The 12,819-nt window shown below is 45.8% G+C and overlaps 1 protein-coding gene across 1 annotated transcript; it reads right to left on the bottom strand.

Moving 5' to 3' along the window:
- Positions 1–1,159: 1,159 nt before the first annotated feature.
- On the bottom strand, positions 1,160–12,366 carry LOC117511547 (protein pitchfork-like). Its single transcript, XM_034171552.1, is given in 5 exon segments — positions 1,160–1,255; positions 3,287–3,312; positions 3,315–3,403; positions 3,482–3,520; positions 12,131–12,366. Coding segments are annotated over 5 exon segments (408 nt in total). The 5' UTR covers positions 12,289–12,366.
- Positions 12,367–12,819: the final 453 nt, after the last annotated feature.

The following is a 12,819-nucleotide window of genomic DNA, read 5'->3' as shown; positions in this document are numbered from 1 at the left end:
ATATATAGGGCCAACACCATAGTAGGAGAAACATGCCCATATCATGATGCTTGCACCACCATGCTTCACTGTGAACTGTGGCTTGAATTCAGAGTTTGGGGGTCGTCTCATAAACTGTCTGCGGCCCTTGGACCCAAAAAGAACAATTTTACTCTCATCAGTCCACAAAATATTCCTCCATTTCTCTTTAACCTCTTCTGCACGTCTTTTATTTAACAGAGGGATTTTGCGGGGGATTCTTGCACATAAATTAGCTTCACACAGGCGTCTTCTGTCACAGCACTTACAGGTAACTCCAGACTGTCTTTGATCATCCTGGAGCTGATCAATGGGTGAGCCTTTGCCCTTCTGGTTATTCTTCTATCCATTTTGATGGCTGTTTTCTGTTTTCTTCTGTTTTTTTTTGTCCATTTTAAAGCATTGGAGATCATTGTAGATGAACAGCCTATAATTTTTTGCACCTGCGTATAAGTTTTCTCCTCTCCAATCAACTTTTTAATCAAACTACGCTGTTCTTCTGAGCAATGTGTTGAACATCCCATTTTCCTCAGGCTTTCAAAGAGAAAAGCATGTTCAGCAGGTGCTGGCTTCATCCTTAAATAGGGGACACCTGATTCACACCTGTTTGTTCCACAAAACTGATGAACTCACTGACTGAATGGCAAACTACTATTATTGTGAACCCCCCCTTTTCTACTTTTTTTTTTTTTTTTTACTAATAGCCCAATTTCATAGCCTTAAGAGTGTGCATATCATGAATGCTTGGTCTTGTTGGATTTGTGAGAATCTACTGAATCTACTGGTACCTTGTTTCCCATGTAACAATAAGAAATATACTCAAAACCTGGATTAATCTTTTTAGTCACATAGTACTACTATTATTCTGAACACTACTGTATGTTGAACCGTGAGCTGAAATTAATATTTTACCAACGTTTTGATTTTCCCCTCACATATTTGATGTATCACAAGTCCATATCAATATGCATGGGCACAAGATCAGAACCTGAAAGCTGCTGAAGAAAGTATTTAGATTTATGAGATCAAAACACATTTTTAAAAGAACTTCAAAAATGATCTTAAATAGCAGTTAGATGATAGAGTAAACTGCAAGCAGATGAACTTGTGTTGAACATTGTTTTGTTTCCTCGGTCCTGTGTCACTGACCTGGTTGGTTTTCTGTCATCGGTTCGTAGTACAAACTCAGTTAAGCCAGTCTGTTCTTGTAGTTCACGAACTCTTTATCACAGTTTAACTGAAGGAAAAAACAAAACAAATGGTATGTGATTGAAATGAAAATAACCCATAGTTTAAAAAATACGATCAGATTTCATTTTTAAAGTTTTGTAGTCATTTTTTTGTATAATTTATAACTTAACAAAATAATGTACAAAGCCAACATAGGGGAGGGAAAAAAAAGAGCCACAAGTTTTTTTTTCTGTATTACCAGCTCTTTAATTTGGGATTTTTGTGGATGTTGTGTACGTAGCAGCATGGTGGTTTAGTGGTTAGCACTATTGCCTCACAGCAAGAAGGTCATGGGATCGATTCCCACCTTGTGGCCTTTCTGTGTGGAGTTTACATGTTCTCCCAGTGTTCGTGTGGATTCCCTCTGCGCTCCGGCTTCCTCCCACATCCAAAGACATCAATCAATCAATCAATCAATTTTTTTATATAGTGCCAAATCACAACAAACAGTTGCCCCAAGGCGCTTTATATTGTAAGGCAAGGCCATACAATAATTATGTAAAACCCCAACGGTCAAAACGACCCCCTGTGAGCAAGCACTTGGCTACAGTGGGAAGGAAAAACTCCCTTTTAACAGGAAGAAACCTCCAGCATGCAAGACATGCAAATTAGGTGGATTGGAAACTTTAAATTGTCCATAGGTGTGTGTGTCTGTCTGACTGTATGTGGCCCTGCGACAGACCAGTGTCCTGTCCAGGGTGTAACCTGCCTCACACCCTGTGACTGCTGCGATAGGCTCCAGCCCGCCCATGACTTATAACTGGAATAAGTGGGTGTGAAAATCAATGGATGTTGTGTACTATTATTATTGTTATTCTGTAATTTAATGTTTCCCATAATCCCCCTGCGCTTCCCAGAATGCACTGTGGCACCAGTAGAGTTCCGGCATTTCAAAGCCATGTAAACAATGGCTAGCAAGGATGTGGATAGTTCTGATTCAGCGAGTTCACGAGTGATTATGATGATGACATGTTCTCCCAAGTTGAGAGTGTCATCTAGAAGAGGTGGAGCACCTGTGATGAACTTCTGCTGTGCCCCAATGTTGTGTTGTTGTCCATACTTTGTGAAGTATGTTTACATTGTGCCTTAAACCGGTGTCGCCGACCGAACGGTCCCCACTAAAAACTGGTCCGCCCTGCCTTCACTGCGCATACATCATTAGCCGCAGTTCACAGATTAACACCCCGTTTCTGCTTCAAACTGCACTCCAGTTACCATCTATCTCAGCGACAGATATCTGAAGCTTTTGTACAACAATCATCTACACGTGACTTCAGCATTATTTCATCATAAAAGAGGGAGGAAGCGATCAGAGCGCCGCAGCTACACGAGCTGCTAGCTGATGTGTTCACTGCGTGTCGTCACTTCAAAATGTCACAAAGTATCACCTTGTTTCTGCTTAAAACTGACTTTAGAATGATTTTACTGTTATCAGGTTATTACTGTTATCAAGGTTTTACTGTTATCATCTAATGGTTAATAATCACATTAATCCATTTGATCCCTTTGGGTGAAGAGACCAACTCAGATGAACTGTTGAGGTCCAAAATAACGTATGTGCAGTGGAGGCAGGGCGGACTGTTCGGGCTGCGACACCAGATCTCTGCTAAAGCTGACCTGTCACGTGTGTCACGGACCGCAAGATTCACAAGTGCAAAAGAGCAAAGTGCAGTTTTTGCTTGTGTTTTGATTTCTAGGAAATCCAGATATTTTCAGTATTCTGTGTAAAATTTCATTTATTTAGTCTTCAAAAGAAGAGAGATATAAACATATACACACACACACACATATATATATATATATACATATATATGTATATATAAATCACATTTAACATTCAAACACTGCAAATAATATTTTGGCTAAAAATTACATCAATAAAAGGTTTAAAATGTGTGTAATGTAAGGATCATGAGGAGTTAAAAGCTGCCTCTCACTGTCAGATAATCCATCACACACGATCAAAGTCGTTTTCAGTGCCTCCTAATCTCAAAGACAAAATGTCAACAACGTTCATCAAAAGTTTTGCTTCACTCACCTTCACTTGAAGTGAGTATTCTTCAGCTGAGACACCTTGGACCAGTCTGGACGCCCAAAGCACATGGGCCAGCTCACCTTCTTGTTGGTCTCCGTGTTATGAGTGTAGGTTCCAGGTCTGCATGACAGCAACATTCATGAGTGCAGCCCTGCTAACGTGCAGTCTGTTCCATCTGTACATGTCGCACCGTCTCACCCTGGAGTGACGACAGAGTTCCGGGACGTGCTTTTGAACCTGGCGGAGGAAACCGTGTGGTTCCGGTTCTACTTTGGAGAGGCGTCTCCTATCTTCGAGCCTGCCCACACGACACCTGTGTGAATTTGACTTTGTCCATTATTGTAATCTGTTGTACTTGTTGTGCATATTCACAACAGTAAAGTGTGTTATTTGACCTATTCCATTGTCCGTTCATTTGCGCCCCCTGTTGTGGGTCCGTGTACTTACACTTTCCCAACAGGATATCTCGGCCAACGTCATGGATCCCGAGGGGCGTCAACCGGCTGTTGAACGGCCAATGGAAGAACAGGGCGCACAGGCGTCCGCAGGAGGAATGGTCGGTGAGTTGCAGCGGATCCTCACCGCTTTCACGGCTCGGTTGGATTTAATAACCGAGCAGAACATCCTCCTTAACCGCAGGGTGGAGGCTCTCGCCGCACAGGTGGAAGCGCGCCCTCAGGGCGCTGCTGCGGCTCTCCCTCCTGTCGATCCTGTGCGTAACAGTGACGTTCCACAGGTCGTTCAACGACCCCTCCCACCTTCCCCTGAAGCATACATAAGCCCTCCAGAGCCGTACGGGGGTTGTGTGGAGACGTGCGCGGACTTTCTTATGCAGTGTTCGCTCGTCTTCGCACAGCGTCCTGTCATGTACGCGACTGATGCTAGCAAGATAGCTTATGTAATAAACCTGCTTCGCGGTGAGGCACGCGCTTGGGCTACAGCGCTTTGGGAGCAAAATTCACGGCTCCTTCTGATATATGATGGGTTTGTGAGGGAGTTCAGAACAGTGTTCGATCACCCAAATAGAGGAGAGACCGCTTCAGCCGTGCTGCTGTCAATGAGACAGGGGCGCCGGAGCGCAGCTGCTTATTCAGTCGACTTCCGCATCGCGGCTGCGAGGTCCGGCTGGAATAACACTGCCCTCCGCGCCGCATTTGTAAACGGACTATCGTTGGTCCTAAAGGAGCACCTGGTGGCTAAGGACGAACCGCGAGATTTAGATGGGCTTATTGATCTGGTTATACGATTAGACAATCGGTTAGAAGAACGCCGTCGGGAACGAGACGAAGGGCGTGGCCGGGCTCGCGCCGTCCCTCTCCCTTCCGGTTCCGACCGCGTCCCGCCCTCCCCACGCTCCACGGCCCCTACGCTCCGTGTGGTTACAGCTCCCCCTGCTGACGAAGCTATGGACACGAGCAGGGCCACATTTAGGGCGCCAGATAGACAGAGGAGGCTGGCCCGCGGAGCGTGTTTTGTTTGTGGCTCGATCGAGCATCAGGTAAGAGACTGCCCCGAGCGGTTAAACACCAACGCCTGCCCCTAGAGACTGGGCTAGGGGTGGGCCGAGACATTCACGTGGGACACACCCACATTGCCACACGACTCCCAGTTACAATCCTTTATGAGGATTTAACCCTGAAGGCCCCAGCACTGGTAGACAGCAGATGGGCCCGGGAGATAGGGCTCCCTCTGGTGGCGCTTACCTCGCCTGTGCAGGTGCGGGCACTAGATGGCTCCCTACTCCCTCCAATCACACATAAGACACCACCTGTAACTCTGGTGGTGTCAGGAAATCACCGGGAGGAGATCGAGTTTTTTGTGACTCCTGCTACCTCCCGTGTGATTTTAGGGTTCCCCTGGATGTTAAAACACAATCCCCGGATCGATTGGCCGTCCGGGGTAGTGGTTCAGTGGAGCGAGACCTGCCATCGGGTATGTTTAGGTTCCTCGGTTCCTCCCGGTTCCCAGGCTAAGGAGGAGGTCAGAGTCCCGCCCAATCTAGGGAACGGTGCCGGTGGAGTACCATGACCTTGTAGATGTGTTCAGTAAGGATCTGGCGCTCACCCTTCCCCCCCACAGTCCGTACGATTGTGCCATTGATTTGGTTCCAGGCGTTGAGTTCCCGTCCAGCAGGCTGTACAACCTCTCACGACCTGAGCGCGAATCAATGGAGACCTACATCCGGGACTCTTTAGCTGCCGGGTTGATCCGGAATTCCACTTCCCCGATGGGTGCAGGTTTCTTTTTTCTGGGAAAAAAGGATGGCGGACTACGTCCATGCATTGATTACCGGGGGCTGAACGAAATCACGGTTCGTAACCGATACCCATTGCCCTTGTTGGATTCAGTGTTCACACCCCTGCATGGAGCCCAAATATTCACGAAGCTAGACCTTAGGAATGCGTATCACCTGGTTCGGATCCGGAAGGGAGACGAGTGGAAGACGGCATTTAACACCCCGTTAGGTCACTTTGAGTACCTGGTCATGCCGTTCGGCCTCACAAACGCCCCCGCGACGTTCCAAGCATTGGTTAATGATGTCTTGCGGGATTTCCTGCACCAATTCGTCTTCGTATATCTAGACGATATCCTCATCTTTTCTCCGGATCCTGAGACTCATGTCCGGCATGTACGTCAGGTCCTGCAGCGGTTGTTGGAGAACCGGCTGTTTGTGAAGGGCGAGAAGTGCGAGTTTCACCGCACTTCTTTGTCCTTCCTGGGGTTCATCATCTCCCCCAACTCCGTCGCTCCTGATCCGGCCAAGGTTGCGGCGGTGAGAGACTGGCCCCAACCCACTAGCCGTAGGAAGCTGCAACAGTTCCTCGGCTTTGCAAATTTCTACAGGAGGTTCATTAAGGGCTACAGTCAGGTAGTTAGCCCCCTGACAGCCCTGACCTCACCAAAAGTCCCCTTCACCTGGTCGGATCGTTGCGATGCCGCGTTCAAGGAGTTGAAACGGCGCTTCTCGTCTGCACCCATTCTGGTGCAGCCCGATCCTAGTCGCCAGTTAGTGGTTGAAGTGGACGCCTTGGACTCAGGGATAGGAGCTGTGCTTTCCCAGAGCGGGAAGACCGATAAGGTCCTTCACCCGTGTGCCTATTTTTCCCGCAGGTTGACCCCGGCCGAACGGAACTATGACGTCGGCAATCGAGAACTCCTTGCGGTGAAAGAGGCTCTTGAAGAGTGGAGACATCTGTTGGAGGGAACGTCCGTGCCATTCACGGTTTTCACTGACCACCGGAACCTGGAGTATATCAGGACCACCAAGCGGCTGAACCCCAGGCAAGCCCGCTGGTCACTGTTCTTCGGCCGTTTTGACTTCCGGATCACCTACCGTCCCGGGACCAAGAACCAGAAATCGGATGCCTTGTCCCGGGTACATGAAGATGAAGTCAAAACGGAGTTGTCGGATCCACCGGAACCCATCATCCCGGAGTCCACTATCGTGGCCACCCTCACCTGGGACGTAGAGAGAACCGTCCGGGAGGCCCTGGCACGAAGCCCGGACCCCGGGACTGGGCCGAAGAACAGACTCTACGTCCCACCAGAAGCTAGGGCTGCAGTCTTGGACTTCTGTCACGGCTCTAAGCTCTCCTGTCATCCAGGGGTGCGAAGAACCATGGCAGTTGTCCGGTCCGTTCAAGATCATCAAGGTACTCAGTCCAGCTTCCGGCCTCACTGCGGATCCATCCCGTTTTCCACGTGTCCCGGATTAAGCCCCATCACACCTCACCACTCTGTACTCCCGGTCCGGCACCACCTCCTGCCCGGATCATCGATGGCGAGCCGGCTTGGACTGTGCGCCGGCTCTTGGATGTCCGTAGGATGGGCCGGGGCTTCCAGTATTTGGTGGACTGGGAGGGGTACGGACCTGAAGAACGCTCCTGGGTGAAGAGGAGCTTCATCCTGGACCCGGCCCTCCTGGCCGATTTCTACCGCCGCCACCCGGACAAGCCTGGTCGGGCGCCAGGAGGCGCCCGTTGAGGGGGGGGTCCTGTTGTGTGGGCCGCCAGAAGAGGAGGTACTGCTGGCCCACCACCTAGAGGGCGCCCTGTCTGGAGTGCGGGCTCCAGGCACCAGAGGGCGCAGCCGCCTCACAGGAGCAGCCAGGGTGACAGCTGTCACGCATCACCTGCAACAGCTGTTACCAATCATCTGATCGGCAGGAGTATATCAGCAGGACGATGTCTCCACCTCTTTGCCGAGATATCGTTTCTACCGAGAAGGTAACGTACTCAGCTAACTGTTTGACAGTGATCTTTGTGACTTTGTGCATTGCTCTGAGAGAACTTCCCAACGAGAGGTGGAGGTAGCTTACCTGCCGTTCGGATTCCTGGGTGCGAACGCGCCCTCCTTTAATTGTTCTTTATTCCTCGCCAGCAGTACCAGGTCCGACACGCGGAGGCAGTGGCCACCTGGGAGTTCGGGACTTGGCGGCTCCAGTATTCCCGGGGTCTGGTGGCGGAGGAAACCGTGTGGTTCCGGTTCTACTTTGGAGAGGCGTCTCCTATCTTCGAGCCTGCCCACACGACACCTGTGTGAATTTGACTTTGTCCATTATTGTAATCTGTTGTACTTGTTGTGCATATTCACAACAGTAAAGTGTGTTATTTGACCTATTCCATTGTCCGTTCATTTGCGCCCCCTGTTGTGGGTCCGTGTACTTACACTTTCCCAACAGGTCATCCATGTCTTTATGTCTGTAAGACAATCCTGCAGTTTAGCTAATTGGTGTGTGTCCTCTGGCTTCATGGATAGATAAAGCTGGGTATCATCTGCGTAACAATGAAAATTTAAGCAATGCTGTCTAATAATACTGCCTAAGGGAAGCATGTGCAAGTATAAAGTGAATAAAATTGGTCCTAGCACAGAACCTTGTGGAACTCCATAATTAACCTTAGTCTGTGAAGAAGATTCCCCATTTACATGAACAAATTGTAATCTATTAGATAAATATGATTCAAACCACCGCAGCGCAGTGCCTTTAATACCTATGGCATGCTCTAATCGCTGTGATAAAATTTTATGGTCAACAGTATCAAAAGCAGCACTGAGGTCTAACAGAACAAGCACAGAGATGAGTCCGCTGTCTGAGGCCATAAGAAGATCATTTGTAACCTTCACTAATGCTGTTTCTGTACTATGATGAATTCTAAAACCTGACTGAAACTCTTCAAATAGACCATTCCTCTGCAGATGATCAGTTAGCTGTTTTACAACTACCCTTTCAAGAATTTTTGAGAGAAAAGGAAGGTTGGAGATTGGCCTATAATTAGCTAAGATAGCTGGGTCAAGTGATGGCTTTTTAAGTAATGGTTTAATTACTGCCACCTTAAAAGCCTGTGGTACATAGCCAACTAATAAAGGTAGATTGATCATATTTAAGATTGAAGCATTAAATAATGGTAGGGCTTCCTTGAGCAGCCTGGTAAGAATGGGGTCTAATAGACATGTTGATGGTTTGGATGAAGTAACTAATGAAAATAACTCAGACAGAACAATCAGAGAGAAAGAGTCTAACCAAATACTGGCATCACTGAAAGCAGCCAAAGATAACGATACGTCTTTGGGATGGTTATGAGTAATTTTTTCTCTAATAGTTAAAATTTTATTAGCAAAGAAAGTCATGAAGTCATTACTAGTTAAAGTTAAAGGAATACTCGGCTCAATAGAGCTCTGACTCTTTGTCAGCCTTGCTACAGTGCTGAAAAGAAACCTGGGGTTGTTCTTATTTTCTTCAATTAGTAATGAGTAGTAAGATGTCCTAGCTTTACAGAGGGCTTTTTTTATAGAGCAACAGACTCTTTTTCCAGGTTAAGTGAAGATCTTCTAAATTAGTGAGACGCCATTTCCTCTCCAACTTACGGGTTATCTGCTTTAAGCTGCGCGTTTGTGAGTTATACCACGGAGTCAGGCACTTCTGACTTAAAGCTCTCTTTTTCAGAGGAGCTACAGCATCCAAAGTTGTCTTCAATGAGGATGTAAAACTATTGACAAGATACTCTATCTCACTTACAGAGTTTAGGTAGCTACTCTGCACTGTGTTGGTATATGGCATTAGAGAACATAAAGAAGGAATCATATCCTTAAACCTAGTTACAGCGCTTTCTGAAAGACTTCTAGTGTAATGAAACTTATTCCCCACTGCTGGGTAGTCCATCAGAGTAAATGTAAATGTTATTAAGAAATGATCAGATAGAAGGGAGTTTTCAGGGAATATTGTTAAGTCTTCAATTTCCATACCATAAGTCAGAACAAGATCTAAGATATGATTAAAGTGGTGGGTGGACTCATTTACATTTTGAGCAAAGCCAATTGAGTCTAATAATAGATTAAATGCAGTGTTGAGGCTGTCATTCTCAGCATCTGTGTGGATGTTAAAATCGCCCACTATAATTATCTTATCTGAGCTAAGCACTAAGTCAGACAAAAGGTCTGAAAATTCACAGAGAAAGTCACAGTAACAACCAGGTGGACGATAGATAACAACAAATAAAACTGGTTTTTGAGACTTCCAATTTGGATGGACAAGACTAAGAGTCAAGCTTTCAAATGAATTAAAGCTCTGTCTGGGTTTTTGATGAATTAATAAGCTGGAGTGGAAGATTGCTGCCAATCCTCCTCCTCGGCCCGTGCTACGAGCATTCTGGCAGTTAGTGTGACTCGGGGGTGTTGACTCATTTAAACTAACATATTCATCCTGCTGTAACCAGGTTTCTGTAAGGCAGAATAATGACACTGAAGCAATGAAATAATGCAGTGGGCACCAACCAGCACACTGGGGTCTTCACAGCAGAATGTAATAATAGACGGCAAACACAACCAAGTGAACATGAACATACCAAAGCACACACAAAGACATGCAGGTCAGAGGAACTGGTCCCTATAAGCTGATCATAGGTGTGAATGGGTTTGACTGTTTATATGCCTGTTTCTACTGCAGGAACCCACAGGGCATTTTAGTGGGTCTAAGACCTTCAGGGCCTTTTTGGGTTATAGGTCCCTTGCCCTGGGGGTAGGTACTAAGTGACCCTGAAAAACTGTTGGGAAAAGGTTGAGGCTGATTAGTCGTTTACTCAAGCCGGAGAAGATGACAACAAGCAACAACTGCCAAGCCAGCCTAGTGAATCGAGAGCAACAGCACAAGAACTGAAAGAGAATATAGGTTACAGAGGCACCAGATGGACTGGTGAGGAGATACAGGTATTGGCTTTCTTCACAACTGATGAGGGCAAGGATATGAGTACTTGAGGAGGAATGCCAGTCTTTGCTGCAGCCAAAACTGTAAAATGAAATCAAGCTGCATGAGCCTGGTGGATCTTCACTGCAATGAGAAACAGCAGCTCAACAAGTCAACGAAGGCCCGTTCCTCTAAACACCTGTGACATCTGGAAGGAAGCAGTGGAAACGTGTCGGACCTACAACCCCTGGCAAAAATTATGGAATGAGCGGCCTCGGAGGATGTTCATTCAGTTGTTTAATTTTGTAGAAAAAAAGCAGATCACAGACATGACACAAAACTAAAGTCATTTCAAATGGCAACTTTCTGGCTTTAAGAAACACTATAAGAAATCAAGAAAAAAATATTATGGCAGTCAGTAACGGTTACTGGAAAAAAATATGGAATCACTCAATTCTGAGGAAAAAATTATGGAATCACCCTGTAAATTTTCATCCTCAAAACTAACACCTGCATCAAATCAGATCTGCTCGTTGACATTGACCCTACGTGTCTTCTTGCAAGGAATGTTTTCGCAGTTTTTGCTCTATGGCAAGATGCATTATCATCTTGAAAAATGATTTCATCATGCCCAAACATCCTTTCACTTGTCCAAAATACCAACGTAAACTTGTGCATTTATTGATGATGTAATGACAGCCATCTCCCCAGTGCCTTTACCTGACATGCAGCCCCATATCATCAATGACTGTGGAAATTTACATGTTCTCTTCAGGCAGTCATCTTTATAAATCTCATTGGAAAGGCACCAAACAAAAGTTCCAGCATTATCACCTTGCCCAATGCAGATTTGAGATTCATCACTGAATATGACTTTCATCCAGTCATCCACAGTCCACGATTGCTTTTCCTTAGCCCATTGTAACCTTGTTTTTTTTCTGTTTAGGTGTTAATGATGCCTTTCGTTTAGCTTTTCTGTATGTAAATCCCATTTCCATTAGGCGGTTTCTTACAGTTCGGTCACAGACGTTGACTCCAGCTTCCTCCCATTCATTCCTCATTTGTTTTGTTGTGCATTTTTCGATTTTTGAGACATATTGCTTTAAGTTTTCTGTCTTGACGCTTTGATGTCTTCCTTGGTCTACCAGTATGTTTGCCTTTAACAACTTTCTCATGTTTGTATTTGGTCCAGAGTTTAGACACAGCTGACTGTGAACAACCAACATCTTTTGCAGCATTGCATGATTTACTCTCTTTTAAGAGTTTGATAATCCTCTCCTTTGTTTCAATTGACATATCTCGTGTTGGAGCCATGATTCATGTCAGTCCACTTGGTGAGTGATTCCATATTTTTTTCCTCTGCTTGGTCTAAAAAAGTAACCATTACTGACTGCCACAATCTTTTTTGATTTCTTATAGTGTTTCTTAAAGCCAGAAAGTTGCCATTTGAAATGACTTTAGTTTTGTGTCATGTCTGATCTGCTTTTTTTCTACAAAATTAAGCAACTGAATGAACATCCTCCGAGGCCGGTGATTCCATAATTTTTGCCAGGGGTTGTACAACAGAATCCTGTACAGGGTTTACTCTGCCTGCCTCTTGCCCAATGCTGGGATGGACTCCAGTTCCCCCCTAAACTTCGACTAATGTAGGGAGAATGTAGTTTAACGCGTTACAAACCTCGTGGTTGTCATAGCAGCCAGGGCCGTCGATCGACTCTCGCTGTCGTGACGTTTGGTTTCCGAACCAATCAGCTGCAAAGTGATCGGGAGCGAGTTTCCTCTGACAGCTGCCAAAAGCTCCTCTGCGAGGAGGAACCGCCGACATTTTGTAACAAACTTGTGAGCCGCGAAAAAGAAAACTGTCTGAAGTCACTTCTGTTCGCTCTTTTACAGTTTCCTCCGTGGAAACGCGTCAGAAAGCATCGTTCAGTTACATTCCTGACAAGCGTAGTTTCGCTGGAACCATGGCAATCAAATAACTGCGTAAATTATGCAAACTACTGCTGCTTTCACAATTAAACAGGACACGTCGTCATTTTTATTATTTTTATTTACAAATTACATATCTTCAATAGGTGCAGTGTCTGGTGGAAAAAAAAAAAAATAAAAAAATCAAATGAGATCTGTTGGTGAACCTGAAGGAAAAACTGTTAGAGTGAAACGATTTCTCAAATTTATGCAAAAAAGAAAATGAAGAGACAAAATTAGTGGATTGGCACAGACTGAAGAATGAACAGACAAACAACAAAAACAACCTTCTAGTAAGGTTATGTTCACATTGCCACCTGAAGTGACCTGAATGACACACTTTTGTTTTTGCATGCATACCACACTGAACGGGTTGTTTTTAGTAGTG

This window comes from Thalassophryne amazonica, chromosome 6 (assembly GCF_902500255.1).
Source record: "Thalassophryne amazonica chromosome 6, fThaAma1.1, whole genome shotgun sequence".
NCBI classification, from domain to species: domain Eukaryota; kingdom Metazoa; phylum Chordata; class Actinopteri; order Batrachoidiformes; family Batrachoididae; genus Thalassophryne; species Thalassophryne amazonica.
This window is presented reverse-complemented; position numbering and strand designations above follow the sequence as displayed.